The sequence below is a fragment of the Strix aluco genome, chromosome 5 (assembly GCF_031877795.1).
Source record: "Strix aluco isolate bStrAlu1 chromosome 5, bStrAlu1.hap1, whole genome shotgun sequence".
In the NCBI taxonomy this organism is placed as follows: Eukaryota; Metazoa; Chordata; class Aves; order Strigiformes; family Strigidae; genus Strix; species Strix aluco.
In genome coordinates, this window is record NC_133935.1 from 21,527,800 (window position 1) to 21,544,521 (window position 16,722).

The 16,722-nt window shown below is 35.0% G+C and overlaps 1 protein-coding gene across 40 annotated transcripts in view; it reads left to right on the forward strand.

Moving 5' to 3' along the window:
* The window catches only part of PLEKHA5 (pleckstrin homology domain containing A5), a 168,990-nt gene that overhangs the window by 10,932 nt on the left and 141,336 nt on the right, over window positions 1-16,722 (forward strand). For 2 of the 40 annotated variants that reach the window (XR_012623488.1, XM_074826325.1), the window contains exon 4: window positions 8,578-8,641. The exons of 34 other annotated variants lie outside the window; for them this stretch is intronic. Coding sequence is in view for 2 of the 6 variants with exons in the window: in XM_074826325.1 (XP_074682426.1) it covers window positions 8,578-8,617 (40 nt within the window). In the remaining 4 variants the exon portion in view is untranslated. Of the gene's footprint in view, window positions 1-1,189; window positions 5,386-6,100; window positions 7,224-8,577; window positions 8,642-16,722 lie in introns of those variants that run through there. 4 more of the 40 variants (XR_012623484.1, XM_074826327.1, XR_012623483.1 and 1 more) reach the window with 3 other exon arrangements.

Below are 16,722 nucleotides of genomic sequence, written 5' to 3' on the forward strand. Positions count from 1 at the left end.
GTGTTGATTTAAAATGCCATCTTTGCCATCTTTCAATTCTAGTATTTCATGAAAACTTGTATATTCTGTATTACTCACTGAGGACTACTGACATTGTCCTGCAAAAAAACTAGCTTTTTTTGCTTTTATCTGAGTTATACTACTAGCAAAATTCTGTTATGTTCTTTTTTCTCTAATTTTGTGTTAAATTCTACAGATTATGCAGCTGCTAACCAATGTCTAACATCTATCATTTTTGAGAATGACTTTTGGGATGTGTAAAAACAGGTGGCATCATCTTTATTTAAAGTTTTTCAATGAACCTGGTTTATAAGAAGGACAGAAATCTCACTTCGAAATAAAATGTTGTAAGCAACAAGAATACATAAGTGCTGCTCCCAAATACCTGTGGGGGGGGAAAAAAACTTTGTAATCCAAATGTCGAAAAGGATAACTTGATTTCTTGGTGGAGAGAGTAAAGCTGTCTAAGACTGGAGATATTTTTAGTTGGTTGTTTTTACATGTTGGCCACACCATTTTGTAAGGCTACTTTCGTATTTTCCATGTACAAAGAAAATCCTCTAGATAAATTTAAAACTTCTTGGTTAAAATATTTGATAAAATTTGATACAGAAGATTGAAAAATCAAATTACAAGCAAAAATATGTGTTTGAGCAATCAGTGTCATAACATCAAATGTTTATTTTAACAATTTTTAATTTTAATCATAATAATGATGCAAGTTAAACCTCATTAGAAATTCATATAATCTGTTCTGATCTTCAGTCTCTTTTATGGTACAATCTCCTGTGCTTACCTGGTCTGAAACACTGACGTGTTTTCCCGAGGTGTTTAGTAACACAAATGTTACTAAATTTTTTTTCAATTCATAAAACTTTAGTTTTTACTAATTGATCCATCTTTATTGTATCTACAGAGTTAAAAGCATTTGACTTTTGAACCAATAAATATTTAGTTGGCTGAATTGAACACCTAAGAAGAACATCTCTAATATAGTGAATTTTATGTGTGGGTCACTGAAGTTATCTTTGATCAGGCAGGAGGTAGTTATTAAAATTGTTCTACAATGCATTTGAAGAGTTTAGGAGCCTAAACGCTTACACTCATCACCAGGAGCCTTGGGCCATCTGTCTGTAGTTAGTGGTCAGTAAAAAATACTGACTTAGCGTTTCTTATCTCTTTTTACAAGCATACCGAAGGACTACACCATGCTGATGAACCTTGACACACTAGTATGTTCTGATCACTGCCATGCAACCTGTCTCCTGCTTCTGTCCCTCCTTTTGCTCAACTTCAAATAAAAATGAACTGACAGGCGGCAAGACCACTTAAGAAACCTTGCCTTGAAGTAGTGTGGAGATGAGACTAGAAGGAAGTAGAGTGTGAATTGTGGTAGCACTGCTGAAAAGGTGGTTTGACTTTTATATCATTTTGTACTGAGCCTTGTATTTCTTGTTCTGCAACTCCTGTCTGATAATTCAGTTACTATATTAAAGGGTTTTTTTCTGGAAATCGAAATAAAAACTTTCCCAGATTGCCACAAATAGTGTTTAAGAAAAGTTTGGTCTTAAAAGCAGTTAAACTGACAACAAAACCATTCAATCTGTGTAATTTTCTAGCTGAGTGCAATGCATAGTACATAGTAAGCAGTATAAAAGGTGAAGACTTGGAATTATTTAGATGAGTGATACCTACTGTTATGGGTAAAGTGACTTCTGTTTAAATATAAATGAAATGAAACGGTATCCTTTTGGCCCTCTCACTTCCAGTAGTGGGGTTTTATTTTTAAATATCTATATGTGTGTGTGTGTGTGTAATATATATGATGCATTGTTCTTTATGCCTCTTTCAAGGACTCCAAATTTCTTACGTGGATCACTTGCGTCTTGCTTCACTTTCAAAACATCAAAAGATTTCTAGACATCAAGAAAAATCTGAACTTTTTCCTGAAGTGCTCTTTATTCTTGTATCCTAAGCTAAGCACAAAAGAGATTTTGCACTACACTTCAGAATAGAGCTCACTGTTGTGGTTTTTGTTCAACTTCAGGTGAGAGTGCCAAACCTGTCTAACAAGAAATTCGGGATTTCAGTTGCCTCTGATGGCTCACTTTGTGGTTTAAAACAACAAAAAGTGCTATCAAATTCAGCAGTCAATTCAAATGCCAGTGCTTTATCCTCTTCATTATAATATTTTGTTTGGGTGCCTGCTGCTTCAGAACATTTTTGAGCTCAAATATGTAAGTTATGTGAAAATCTTGCAACTAAAGTAGGAAAAAAATATCTGTTGATGAAAGCAAGCAGTGATGTCCTATTAGCTTGTAAGTGGTTGTGTTTCACAGCCCTCTATGATTTTAGCTTGAGCTACCTGAGAGACTGCATCAGGCTGAGGAGTTGGAATTATTAGCATCCTGGTTTTAAATAAGAGGGGGAGAGGGTCTTTTGCAGTCGTTCAGTAATGGAGTTGGTTTTCCTTTTTGACTTACAGTGATGCTATTTATAAATTGTTAAAACAGGCAGAAACTTTTCAAACTTTTAATGAGGATTGAAGTTACTGTCACTTTAGACAGGTATTGCAATTGACATTAACTTGTATGAGAACTCTTGCATTTCAATTATGTTATTACTTTGTTTAAAAATTGCTTTGTGCATTTGGAAATAGGGTTTTCAAAGAAATTATGGTAATTTAAGGTTTTTATTTAATTTTTTAAGGAGATGAAGAAATCAGTCTGGAGTTGGTTCAGAACCTGTGTCTCGTACAGTTTCACTAGGCCTGGTATATAGAAGGTTATGTAGCTGGCAGAGTGAATCTGTAAAGAACAGAGTTTTTCACTTGTTTCAAGATGGGATAAGCACTTCTAGGAAAAATGGAAGTAGGATTTGCCGACTGTCTCTTGTATTCCTATCTAATTTTTCTGTAGCAGTAGGGACCTAAATTGTAACAAATGGAGGTGAATGCATTTTGGATTAGATTTAACTGCTGGGTTCAGTAGGTATCTCTATTACAGCTGTAGTGGGAATGGTCAAAAGCAGAGTTTATGGGGGAGTTTTGTGTTTTAGGGTTTTTTCTGTCCAAATTTGACATAGGTATGGCTACCACAAGAAGTCAAATGCAATGCAGACAAAGTTGTAGTTGGCAGCTGTTAGTTTTGAGCAGATGCAAATATTTCAAGTCTTCTGATTAGTTTATTTTCCTTGAGTTGAAGTAATTTGCTTTTTACTAGTTGTAAAGCTTGTCTACACGACTAGTTTGAAAAAAATTAGGGACTTGTTTATATCAGAAAAACAACTGTCTCCAACTCTTGTCTCTTCAGTTCTTCTTTCCTTCTGCTGTTGGACCTTCTCTTCATCCTTTTTATTCTATATATGTGTCCTTCTTGTTCACCCTACTCTTTTCGCTGTTATTCTGCTTGCTTCTAGCACTGGTAGCTTAAGTAGTGTTAGACATGATCTTGCCCAGTTGGCCTGCATGCCAAATTTTCCTAAGGGGAATGTAAATACAGTGAGGTCAGTTCAGTATCAGATGCCTGCAGCCTGAAATGAACCTTGCAGGATCTTCTGCTATTCAGTCAAAATTAGGACCTGCTCAGGATACAGTGCTAAATATTGAAAAGTCAAAACTTTATGCTTTACAGAGTTTTATTTTTTTTACTTTCACCTTTTTTTTCCCCTTAACTAAAAGCAAAAGAGCGCTAGGCACAACTCACTATAATCATGGTAATTTAGCAATATGTTTAAAAACCTCTCTCTATATACTGATGGTTTACTTGATTTATTTCTTTAAGGTTGTAAGGCAGAGGACGTGGTGTATATGTGTGCATGCTCATCTGCAACATATTTAAAACAGCGATACATAAGCATTGAACTAATGCGCTTTTGACAGCAAATAAAATCTTCAGTCTGTCCATTCCTCTGTTGTTTCCCCTCAACACCTTCCTTCCTCCCTTTCTTCCCAAAAAAGAATTGTGGGGAGAGGACTGTGGTAAACTCACATAGCAGAGCAAAACCAAACTGCTTTTTATGACTTTCTCCTGTACTTCATACAAATGTGCTAGTCATTCTTTTGAGGGAGAAATGCTCAGTGAGTTTCTTTTAGATCAGTGATGCTCTTTAATTGGCCATATGATAGTTTGGATTACTTGCATCTATGTGCTGCTAAGGACTTGATGCAGCACTTCTCATTTTACAGAGAGTGGAGGTATAGGTTAGTGATTGAACTTGAGGTTTTTTTTTCTTTGTAGTGCTGTCAGTAGCTTGGTGTATTTTAGGCATATTTGTCTTCTGAACTGTTGTCTATGAAAGATTGGCTGCTATTAGTTTTGGTGAAGGAATCCATCTAGTTGATGACACTAGAAGAAAATAACCTCTGAATGTTAATGGACAAGTCAGGGGTTGAAATGTTCTTTGGTGTATTCTTTTGGCCACACCATGACAAGACTGATTCATTCTCCATTTTATCTCCAGGTCTCTAAGATGTTACGACAATGTCACTGTGAAATGATAATAGAAAAATATGACTTGTGGTTGGGGAATTTTTGCTTTCTTTTTATCAAAGCTGGTTTATTTTTTTTTGAGGAGATAGTGTTGTGGTCATTAGGTAAGTCCAAACTGCTTTACAGTGCTTTTGTAATGTTCCTAGTAAAGTTTTGCCAACACATCTGTGGTTTTGTGTGGGAGGCTTTCATGATACTCAGATGAAGAAATATTTGATTATTGAATGCTAAGCTTCGATTTTCTTAGTGGATTTAAAGTGCATATTGAAATTAACTGTTAGAGGTATTGATGAAAAAGTATAGTGCTGAATTGAGAATAAAACATTTTAAAATGGATAGTGTTTGTAGCTGTCTTGTAAGTAAAGTAATGTTAAGTTCAAATTAATTCATTATGAAATGTCTCATTCTGAAGCAAGGATAAATGTATTATGGAGTGTAAAGCCGTGTCAGAAGAATGGTACTCAAGAAATACATTTCTTGAATGGTTTTATTAATACTTAGTTTTGTGCTATTGAACAGCATTTTTTTACTATGCTTGAAATTATTTTTCAACTGGAGATCAACTTTCAATGGAGATCAACTTTATATACCATTTCTCTAAAAATGAAAAGCATAAACACCTGTGTGCTGGTAGGACAATGCTTAAAATATTCAAGTAAAAAAGTCAGGTTAATGGCTGTGAAGTAGTAGGAACGGCTAATCTATCTGTTCTGTGCTTTCTTTTAAAACAAAATAAAAAGCTTTTTTTGATACTTAAAAGAATGTGGGGGTTTTTTGTTGTTTTTTATGAAATGATGTAATAGTAATTTCTCATTTCCATTTGAAAATTATGGGAATTTCATCAGCAGGATTACAAGAAGTATGTGGCTAGCTGTGTAGGATTTGTGAGTTTTGTTTGGTTTTGTTGTTTTACAGCACTTTGCAACACTGCTGTTGAATTTCTGGAGCCTTAAAGTCAGGGCATAAGGATGTTGTAAATACTAATACATGCATAACTTCACCATATGTATTTATTGACTCTGTTTTGGCTTCTGGAACTGCCTGAGTGAATGACACAATGTCTGTTCAATTCATTGTTACTTTTCTTAGTCTAATTCTGTAGCCCCAGGATTTATTTTGGGAAAGATCCAATACTGTTCGCTGAGAAGTCTACAAGGGAATGTTAGGGGGTTTTTTTTCTATATAATAGAATATTGGTCTTTTTTTAAAAGCTTTTTTTGAAGTATTTAATGAATCTTCCTCATGAGGTGTGACGATTAAACGTAGTTCCCTGTGCATCATTAAAACTTGAAAAGAAAGTGCCGATAGTTATTTTCTATTTCAGTAGGAAAGGATGCAGGTCTATTCTCCCAAATTTGGTTGCATTTGCTGTCTTTTGTACAGCTACATTCCCATTAAAACACTGTGTTTTACTGTTGCTGAATGAAAAGTAACTGTTCAGGGGCTCTAAGGACAACTAGTTTCTTCCGCATCTGAACTGTGTGTCCAGTAAGTGTACTCTGGGACTGACATTGGAGTTATCCTCTGTTCTGTGCTGTTGTCTCTCTGCAAACCACTGTCAGCTCTTATATCTGTATTTAAGTGATTTGGCTATGTCCCCTTTTATGTAGATGAAATACTACTCTTCCTAGTCAGTGAAGACGGATTCCTGGAGTTCTGAAAATGAGTTCCATTGCAATACCGAGAACAGCCACAGTGCCTGTACTCCAGCTACACTTAAAGTTGTGTCTATTTGGTTTTGTCACTTTAAATAATTTAATCCAAAGCTAGAAGAATTCATTAGCACCCTTAAAAATATGGGGAGCTTATTAGCAAATTCTCTTTTTTTGTATACAGGTTTATTTGTAACAAATGAGTAAAACTATTTTACGGGGGGGGGGGTGGAATTAAACTGAAAACAGCTAATTGTTTCAAATCCTGATCACACTGTAGAGAGTAAAATGTTGTATCAGAGCAACTACAGAGTATCATCATTTAAAAATTAAAGTTACAGGAAATTATATTGCTGTGGAAAAATTAGTTTGCTTTATTCCCACAGGCACTAATTATCATTGTTCTAAACTGAAACATAAACTTTTCTGAAAAGGATCCTTGTAAGGAAAACATAATCAAGAGCCACTAAACTCTCTGGTCTTATTTTTAGAGATAAATTATGCTATTTCATTGGTTTTATTCCAAGTTATGTATTGAAATGGTAAAAACAAAAAAAAGTTACTTAATTTCATATATTGGTACATACTTAGCACTCAGCACTCAAATAAAAGAGATGGGAAGGGGGAAGAATCTAATTTCATAATAAATTTCCATAACCTAGCAACTTGGGTTTCAACTATGTGTTTACATTTTTTTTTTTTTTGTATCCAAAACCATTGTTCTTGTTTCTTCATTTTTTTTAAAGAAGCTTGGCTTTTCATGCTTTTAGATCATGTTTTGTACTGCACAAAATGTGATGGAAATGCTTGTTCTAGAGTTCTCCGGTGATACTGCTGTGAGCTATTTCTGTATATGTTCAGATCTTTCTTCTTTGGTGTTCTGATTGTTCTTTGGGCCACCAGAAATTATACAAGACCATTACTAGTCTGTAAGCTATACTTAGATATTTAATAAATTAATACATATTTACTTGCTCAAGGTGTAATAAAAAAAAAAAATGTGTGTGGAACAATCTTTGAAGCTGTGATTTTTATTTTCAGTAATTAGCTGTCCTCATCTTCCAGTGTTACTACTTTATGCTATTATGATTCACCTGGTAGCATAATAATGGCCAGGATAATTTGGGAAAAACTGACTCACAGAAAGCTGAGGAGATGCAAGTCCCAGAAAAGATAATGGTATCAGGATATTATTTGATAGGCATCAGTAACTGTAAGCAACCTATTGAGTCAGAGAAATATTTTGTGAATTACACCAGTAAATAGGGAGGGGGCTGAGTGGGGAGAGGCAGCATGCCTCTGAATGGACACATTTCTTCAGAATAAAGACTTTTAATGGAGAAAAATAAAGTCTACAAGAAAGATTGCTTTCTGTTTCTAGAAATACTTGGGAATAGGATTGGCATATAGTCCCAGCACCTGAGAAGAGAATGATTAATACCCTGCATGAAGTTAGGACAGGAATTTACATACAATTACTGTTCTCTTGAGCTTAAAGGAAACAGCTATGTTTTCAAGACATGACCTGTCTGAGCAGTAGATGAACTGAATAGTGTGAATTCATCAAAAGCTTATGTATCTTTATAACCTGTTTTGAGGCAGCTGAAGTGGTTCATGTTAAATATTTTATATGGCTCAGCTTTTCCTTCCGAATAATTTTTTTATCTAACCAAAGTTAACCATCTGCTTGTAGAAGATCTTTTTGTTACAACAACAGGTTAAAGGTTTTCGTTGTGGTACAAGATTAATAGGTGGAAGAATATGAAGCTAGAGGCCAATTAAAATATTTTCTTGTTCACTCTGTATAAGTAGTTCAGCATTAAAAAAAAAAACACAACTTATGATGAAGTCTGTAATGACATTTTATAGAGAATGTATTTTGGTGAATGTTTTTTCCTCTTTATATACTTGTTAATTATGACTGCTTAATTGACTTTCTCTTTTTGGGGGCTTGGTTAGTTGGGTTTTTTTTGTATTTACCTGGAGAAAGGGACTTTCCCAAAGTAAAATAATAACCAAAAACCACATCTGTGTAGTGTTAATACTGTCTCAAGGGTTTTTTTAGCTGACTTGTGTTCATTCTTTAGGTAGTGATTTGAAAACTGAAATCACTTTCTTTGCAGATTCTACCACTGACTTCTTTAAAAAAAAAAAAGTGTAATCTTCTTACTTAAGGTAACTAGGAAGAAAATTGCCCTCTTGCTCTAAATGTGCCATGTTGAATACTGAATTGAGCAGTAACGTGCATTACAGAGGAGAGTATAAACTCCTTTTGAGCTAATATCTTAATTATTTTATTTCTCCTTTGTTAAACAGACATTTGCTCTAAGTTTAATTTATAGAATGAAATATTCTTGCAGTTTTAGCAAGGAAGCTCTACATGTGTTAAAAAAAACCAAAAATTTACATGCAACTATATCAATTTGTTGTCTTAGTAGTATTTCCAGAAAGTCATGGGAGCTTACCAGTAGATGATCAGCATTCCCACTGCAGTGGCAGGTAAGTGGAAACAGAGCATCTGTATGTAACTAGCGTTTTGTTGCCATGAGTGGTATGACCAGTGCTGTCCAGATACATGCAATGGTAGCTTGCTTATTGGAGACAGGCAGAGGTTGTTTCTACTTTTTACCACTTGCCACGATCCCTGTCAGTGCTGAGAGAATCCTAAGCCTTTCAGAAAAGTGTTTGTTTAAATAATTTCATTTGGAAAGTAAAAAGGAGATAATTCTTTTTGATTCTTAGGTGTGTGAGTTTTTTTGTCATGATGCCACTGCTTTTGACTGACCTTTTCATGCAAGGATTTCTAGGTCTTTCTAACAAGACTTCCTATTTGAAAGGCAGCACTAATTTATAAAATTTAATTGACATCTTCATGTTAGGCTTATGAATTGACAGAATTGCATGCCCTCAGGATATAAAAAAATCTATTGATACTCAGATTATATTTTATCACTTTCATTTAGGAAAAAAATTGAAGTTGTGGCCTTGATCTACAGTGTAGAGAAAACAGGCTTCCTGAAATCAGACACCAGTTCAAAAAGTCACATGACTATAAAGGCCTGACATCTGAAATAATATTGTTCCAGTTAAGCATATCTGGAAATACGAGCATAGTTTTATAGTAAAGTAGTACTGGTTTAACAGGAAGATATAATAGAACTAGTGAAGGTACAGAGAAGTTTGACAAGGGTGTTCAAAGATGGAAGCTCTTCATTTGAAGAATGCATATAGTACTTCACTGAGGGCTAATGTGGAGACTGTAAGTCTATAAAATTATACATGGTAGAAAGGAGAGTAGACAACACATTTGCTGTATATTGCAACAGAAGAACTATCGGGAGGAGTTCGAAATCAAGAAGAGTTGACCCTTGTGGTTAATGTTCAAAAGGTCTGAAAAAAACTCATATGTAACTAAGGAAAGTGACTGAAAACATGTAGAAAGTTTAGGTCAGGATGCTGTAGGCTGTTAGTCTGCATTCATGGAAGAAGAATACGTGGTCACCTCTTTCATTTAGTATCCCACCTCTGAGGTTTATCGTTGCTGAAGCAAGGTATTGCTGTGCATCTCTCCTGTTCTGATGAGCTCTCCAAGACGTTTGCTACTAATCATGACTGGGAACAGCTCACTGTGTTACATGGACTTTTGATCTGACCTAGTTCAGCTGCTCTTAAGAACAACACTAATCACCAAGTTATAAATATTAATTTACTAGTAGTAAATGAGAGGAATGTTGTTTTAATTATGGTTGTGCAGATTCTTAGGAATGGTCTTGGAGACTATCTCTGGTATCTTATCACTAAAGCTTTGATGGATGCTGTGTGTGCACAAAACATTGCTGTATGGGAAGACTTAATACTCTCTCTATGGTAATGTATCAGTCTTTAACTTGTTTTGAAAATAAACTATGTAAACATGAAAATGCTACTGATCTTCCTACTTAAGCTTTACTACACACAGAACTTTAATGAGAGGAACATAAAACTTATGAAATCTTTAGCTACTATGCTAGTTGAGTATTGATTTAGACTTTGGCGATAGTTGGAGATTAACTTGAGATGATACAAGCTTGAGGAGGGTAGATTGAGATATTTTCAACAGTCTAAATGATGGACTGAATACTTATTTGCACAAAAATAAAAAATTATATTCTCCTCTTTTCTCACTTTCTTCCCAAAAGACATGGCTGTTCTATCTAAGCACATTGGCATTTAAAGAATGATTTTTCTTCAACTCTAAATCAGTACTTGAATTATTAGGAAAGAATTATCCTTGCTAGATTACTCTCTCAAGAAATAAATTTTTGTATAAATTTAATCAAAATTTATACAAATTTTTCCTCTAAAGTTATAGATTTGATTTTTTAAATTATTATTAGTGAAACTGTAGGAATTCATTTGAGCAATGCATCTGGAAGCTTTCTTACATACAGATCTCAGTGTTGTTCAACTCTGAAAATTAAATTTTGTTTTGCTGCATGCAGCCCATAATTGATGTCAGAATTTTAAGTTTCAAAATAACAGACATATTCATAAAATGTAAAAGACAATGACGTAACTTACTATTGATAATACTAAATCACTGTAGGTTGTATACACAAAACTCCAAAAGGCTGTGGAGTACAAGAACTCTCTATTAGAAGGCTCTGTGAAGGGCTTAGTTTTTTGGAATCAGTATTGTGTTACTAAAGAAAAGAGCCTGTGTTGTTGTTCAGATATTTTGAAGTCTTAACTGGCTGACACAAATGACTTTGTTAAATTGCATGTGTGGGAATAGACATGTAAACTGTCTCAAGAGGTAGGAATCAATTCCTAAATTTGCTGGATGTGCCTCTCGAATATCTTTGAAATATAAAGAGAATGCTATAAAGAGAATTTAGCTGGTAAAAACTGCTTAGTGTAACACCACCTGGATTCCTAGTCTAGGATTTATTTGCATTTAATTATTTTTCATTTGGGATGGGAGGAGGAACAAGATTAGGAATAAGTATATAATAATACTAGAAACCTGGGTTCTCATTTTATCTAGTAAACAAATAAGGGAACTGAGTAACAAGAATATTGGAAACTGGTAATTTATAAATCAAATTTGTTCATTTAAGCTACTCATTACCAGGAGTCAGGTTGTGAGGCGTTCTAGCAATACTGCCTAAATTTAAATCCTACCAGGAATTCAGCCAAGCTTTTAAAGACGTTTGATGACTTTTTTGCATGGTTTATCCATTTCTGAAGAGAGAATAAGAAAATAACAAAACTAAAGAATAACTGAATGAGTTTCCAAGATCTCTATCAACATTTGCCATGCTTTCCCAATTTTCAGGCTGTTTGGACTGTTTTGTGACTACTACTTTACTCAAAGATATGTCAGTTTAAATCCTGAAAAACAATAGAAGAATTGTTTGGCAGAGAAGTCAGCAAGTAGTGTCTTGGCACTGTCTTCAGCTTTTTAAGCCAGGTTGCTGACAGCAAAAGCATGAACAGAACTTTGGAGAAAAAAAAAAACCCACCACCCTCCAGTCTTCCAGACATAAGTCTAAATGGAAAATGGGCTCTACTTTAGGGAGACTACATGTTTTTATGCAATTACTTTAAAATTCTCTGCCTAAATTAATAGGACTTGAAAAATATTTTTACATGAAAATAGATACTCTTTTCTGTACAGGTTAATTAGTTCTTGGTAATTACTTATGCCTACTCTTTAATCTGTGTGATGGCACTTCCACATCAAAACTGATAAATTACTGGGGTGCAGCTACATTTGTTTCTAATTTTCATTCCTTACAAAAAACTCTTAGGATCTGATTCTTGCAAAACTCTTTGTATTAGATGAAGGAATTGGAATACAGGAAATAACTTCTGAGATAATTCCTCATGTTATGTCAAAGGCTGCCACAATAGCATTTGCTCTCTGCCACTGTTTGATGTATACTTTTGAGCAGGCTTAAAGCAATGGTGAATTGAGGCTGCTTCAAGTGCTGACAATATAAAGTTTGTAAACAAAAAAAACCCAAAAACCCAGACAAGCAAATTATGTAAGAAAAGCCTCTGTGCATGGAATTGTTAGTGGAAGTTACCATTTGTTAATCTTTTAAGAGAATGGGAGTGCTGTGTGAAACAATTATTTCATGCTTTGTACATCCTATCTGAAGCACCCATGAAATTGGTTACTCTTTCATAATTGTGATTAAAGATTTGTATAGTGTGGATGTAGGTTTGCCGAGTCCAAAGTTAACAGCTCACTCCAAGGAGAAAGTTTTTAATTTTTTTTTTAGTGTAACTTTGGAACACTTTTCCAGGATAGGTTCATCAGCTTAAATTGGTTTGAAACTATCTAGAAAAGATCAGTCCCACAGATTCCTTTCCCGTAGTCATTCCTCTCTTACGATGGCTTTTTTTTTGCAATCATGCGGTTGTGGGGCAAGTCAAATCAAACTGAAAATTTGTCTTTTGTAGAAATAGTTTTCAGTCAGATGTGTGAGCTGACTTGAACCTGTATCACTTTCAAGAATTGCTTGTGCAAATATCAGTTCATCAGGCAGTATCACTATTCAGAGAAAAGACTTTTATGCTGCCATAGCTCCATCTGTCTGAAGAGGGTTTGTTAATGCTGAAATGTTTCTCACCAAATAGCATGCTGCATGGTACTGCTATATGGGAGAAAAAATCCTCTATGTAGATTTGCTTATAGTTTTTATGCAGTGTTCTTATGTGCATACTTAAGTAATGCCAGCTCAGTATTTCCCTGCAACTCACTCATGTTTCTATTTATACTTACAGTTTTCTTTGATTATCTAAACCAGTAAGTAGGTGCTATTTCTAGCATAGAGGCATACTGAAATAGAGATGTAAAAATATTCTTTGAAGTCTGCTTTTATGAGTGCCTTCAAAATCAGCAGAAGCTTTAGAATCCATCAAAATTGTTCAGTTCAATAAAAGTATTAACAACTTGCCTGTCTGTTCACAGAAATTTGAAAAAAAGCGCTGTAGTATATAGCTGAAATGGTAGATGAGTTAAAATGTAACTGTACAAACAGGAATTGATTAGAATAATAGAATTAACTGTTCTAGTTTAGCAATGTATGTTGAGATCTTTAGTAGCTAGAACTATGAACTATTTGAGATGAGTTTAAAATCTTTGATTACACTCGTAAGTACAAGTCTAAATTTTATGAACTTTTAAAAGTGACTTTAGGAATGGGAGAAGGCAACTTCCCCTTCATGTTTTTTCCTGGCTATCATGTATGTGTGTGCACATGTGTGTGTGTAGACATAAAACAAGGTTTGAGATTTGTATAGTTTTCTGCTAGTTTCTATGTTAAAAATTCAGGTTGTCTCTTAGACTTCTAGATGACAGCTAGAGGGCTATTGAAGTTGACATAAGAAAATGAATGCCAAGCTGACTGAGCCAGTAAATTTCTTTCAATCTCCAAGTTATATAATTTTATTTTAATCACCAATCCCTAATGAATAACTATGAAAAAATGTAGAGGTATATTTAGATAAAACAATTCATGCTTGAGATCTCTAAAATTCCAGCAAAACCAGAAACGAATTGACAACATCACTAATGTTTCTGTGGCAAAGCAGGCAATTAAGGTAGAATAGAAGGGGGGAAGGGAAGCACTAAATATAAAATAATGGCAAAAGGAATGTTTACCTTGGCTACAAATTCCTGGAGGAATTTGAATCCTTAAGTTGTCTTTGTGCTCATTACTATAATTAATTTAAAAATCAAAACAAAAAAAACAAACAGCAAAAGAACTTTTCAGAAGTGCAAGTCATTCATCACATTGATAAAATAAAGGAAAAGACCATTCATTTATCTGAATGTTTGTAAACAGTTTTTTCTCCACAAATTATTTGATATGTCTGTTGGTTTTAAAGGCAGAGAACATATGCCATATTTGTTCCACCTGCTATCACAGCATAGCATTAAAACCATGGATTTATATGCCTAGAAATAACGGAAGTATTTCAGACTGAATACCAGTTTTGTTAGTTTTGGCAAGATGACTTAAGGAAATGGTTCTGCCTTGAAAAATACTGTCAGAAACAAGTTTTCAGTGCAGAAACTCTATTAAAGGGAATAGACAGCTGCTGCTACTAAGTTTTTCAATGCTATTTGACATAGCAATATCATTTTGTCAGCAATGGTAGAGGCTTTTCCAGCTCATGATAAGAAAATGTAAGTATCTTTGAGAAGTGCATAATCTGTGACTTTACCTCATCTCACTTCTTGCCCAGAGAGGCTATTGGGTCTCTGTCTTTGAATTGATTGTCAAAACTTGACTGCACAAGGCTCTAATTAACCCAAACTAGGTTTGAGGCTGGCCCTGCTTAGAGCAGGGGATTGGAGTAAATGAGCTCCAGAGGTACTTTCCAGCCTAAATCGTTGGGTGATTTTTGTGAGTGAAACGGCGGATCTTCCGTAAGAAGATAATATTGTAGTAGCTGTTTATTCCATGGGTATCAGCTTTTGACTGACATGTGGAAGGAGGAACACTAAGCAAAAATGTAACTATATACACAGATTTATTTTCTGAGAAGTACTTGATAATAGGTTGAGTGGAGATTGGTCTTTTGCTGCCTTTGTGTTTACCAATACAGTTGTAGCTTACAGAGAGTTGTAAATGTCTCCGAAATTGCAGTTTGTTCAGTAACAATGAAAACTGCACACCTTCATGAATCCTAGTGCCAAGGAGAAGTGAACTTTAGTCTTCCTGAGCTAAAAAATCAAGAGACTTTGAATGTAGAAATTAAAAGTTTTGTCTGTGTGTATCTGGGAGGGAAGTGAAGCTTAAACAGAGGAGGTTGGCTCAAACTTGGTTCAGAGCAGACTGATGTGATGCAGTCTGGATTGGGGTGAATATTGTAAGCAAGCACCATCCCCAGGCTTCTAGTAAAAGCTGTGTTTTGAGTTTGTTTGCAGTATTGGAGTATTTGATGTTAAGGGAATACTTAAAATGTGTCCTGGGGGAGGAGACCCCTTCATATCTGAGAGGATATGATGAAAGATCAGTGAATAATAGTTGAAATAGATTTTGAAAGTTAATGAGATGGGTTAAGGCACCAACTCATCCTGAATGTGGTGAGCTGAAGAGGAGAAATTTATGGTGCTTTTTCTTTATGTTGTATTTTTAGTGTTTCTAATATGTTCATAGATGTATTTGAAGGCAAGGATTATTTCTACTTCTTGTTAGTTTATATGATTTGTTTGGAAGCTTTAAGTGCTTCAGTAACTACTAATAAAAATCCTCTTCATACTATACAGAATTTGGAACTTTGAACTTTTAAACTTATAAAAACCTTGTTGAAAAAAGTGTTAATAATCAGGATTATATCTTCTTATTATGGAGAGCCTCAAAAATTAATTTCTGGGTGAGATGTTAGAGAATCCATGACTTAATCAAGAAAAGTCCTTCCTGAGTGAATTTTCTGGAGTCTAAAGAGGATGTGTTTGGTTTTTGGTTGGTTTGTTTTTAATTTCTGGTATATTTTTGTACTGGTTCGACTGAAGCTGTATTACTCCATAGTTCTGTGCTGTGTGCTAGTATTTCGAGTTTGATTGCTGTTAGAGATTTCCACTGTGCTTTCACATCTTGAACACGTCCTAAAGTTCTTAACACTTGCTAGTAGGGCAGAGTGAAGGCTGTCTAATAGACATCTTCCAGAGTGTGGTGTTCACCAGCATTCAGAAAATAGAGTAAGTGTGAACTTTCAGGCACCTCCTAGAGAGAATCTGCGTTGGCAAGATCACCACTGCGGTTAATTTTAGTTCATGCTTCTGGAAAAAATTTGGAAGCGTAGATGAAAAAATGGTACAATGAAGAATAGACAGTAGGAAATTCTATGTAATTTTTAGGGTGCACAGAATAAAGCTTGACGTTTTGGTGCAAGCAAACCCAGCTGCCTATACTATGTTGGCAGCAGCCGCTCTGAATAGCGTAGGGGTGAATTATCCCTTCTGTGCCCCCAACCTCCAAGGAAAAAGAAGTTGGGATGTTTCTTTTTGAATAGATTAGTTTCATATGAACAAGGCAAACTATTTGTAAGAACAAGAATACTATAAGCAGCTCATTTACGGAGCAGGATATTGAGAACCCCTTACCTGTTGAGTCTGCAACTTTTTCACTTGATCAAGCCTGTTTTAGTAACTGAATGAATGTGAGTCATGACTGCAGTTCTGTCACATTATATGAAAGACTTTGATCTTTTATTTAAACGATGCTGATTTCTTTGGTGGTGGTTTTTGAAGTAAAATCAGTGTACATGTGTTGTGGGGTTTTGGGGTGGGTGTTTTTTGTGGTGGGTTATTTTTGAGTATTCAAATGGCGCTCTCCTATTAGAAATGCTGTTATTTAGGAGAAAACTGCAGGAGTTTAACAGAGGGCAAGGAACTGTAAATACTATACTTAACGGCTGCAACTGATACAGGGCTAGTGAGGAGGCTTAATGGGCCCAGGATCTTAGTGCTAGATACAGAGCTTGTAAAATGTCATTATGCACACCTGTACCTGATAGGAGTGCTGTCCCTGTTGTAAAGGGAGCATTCCAGTTCTGCATGTATTGGTTTGGGTTTGTTT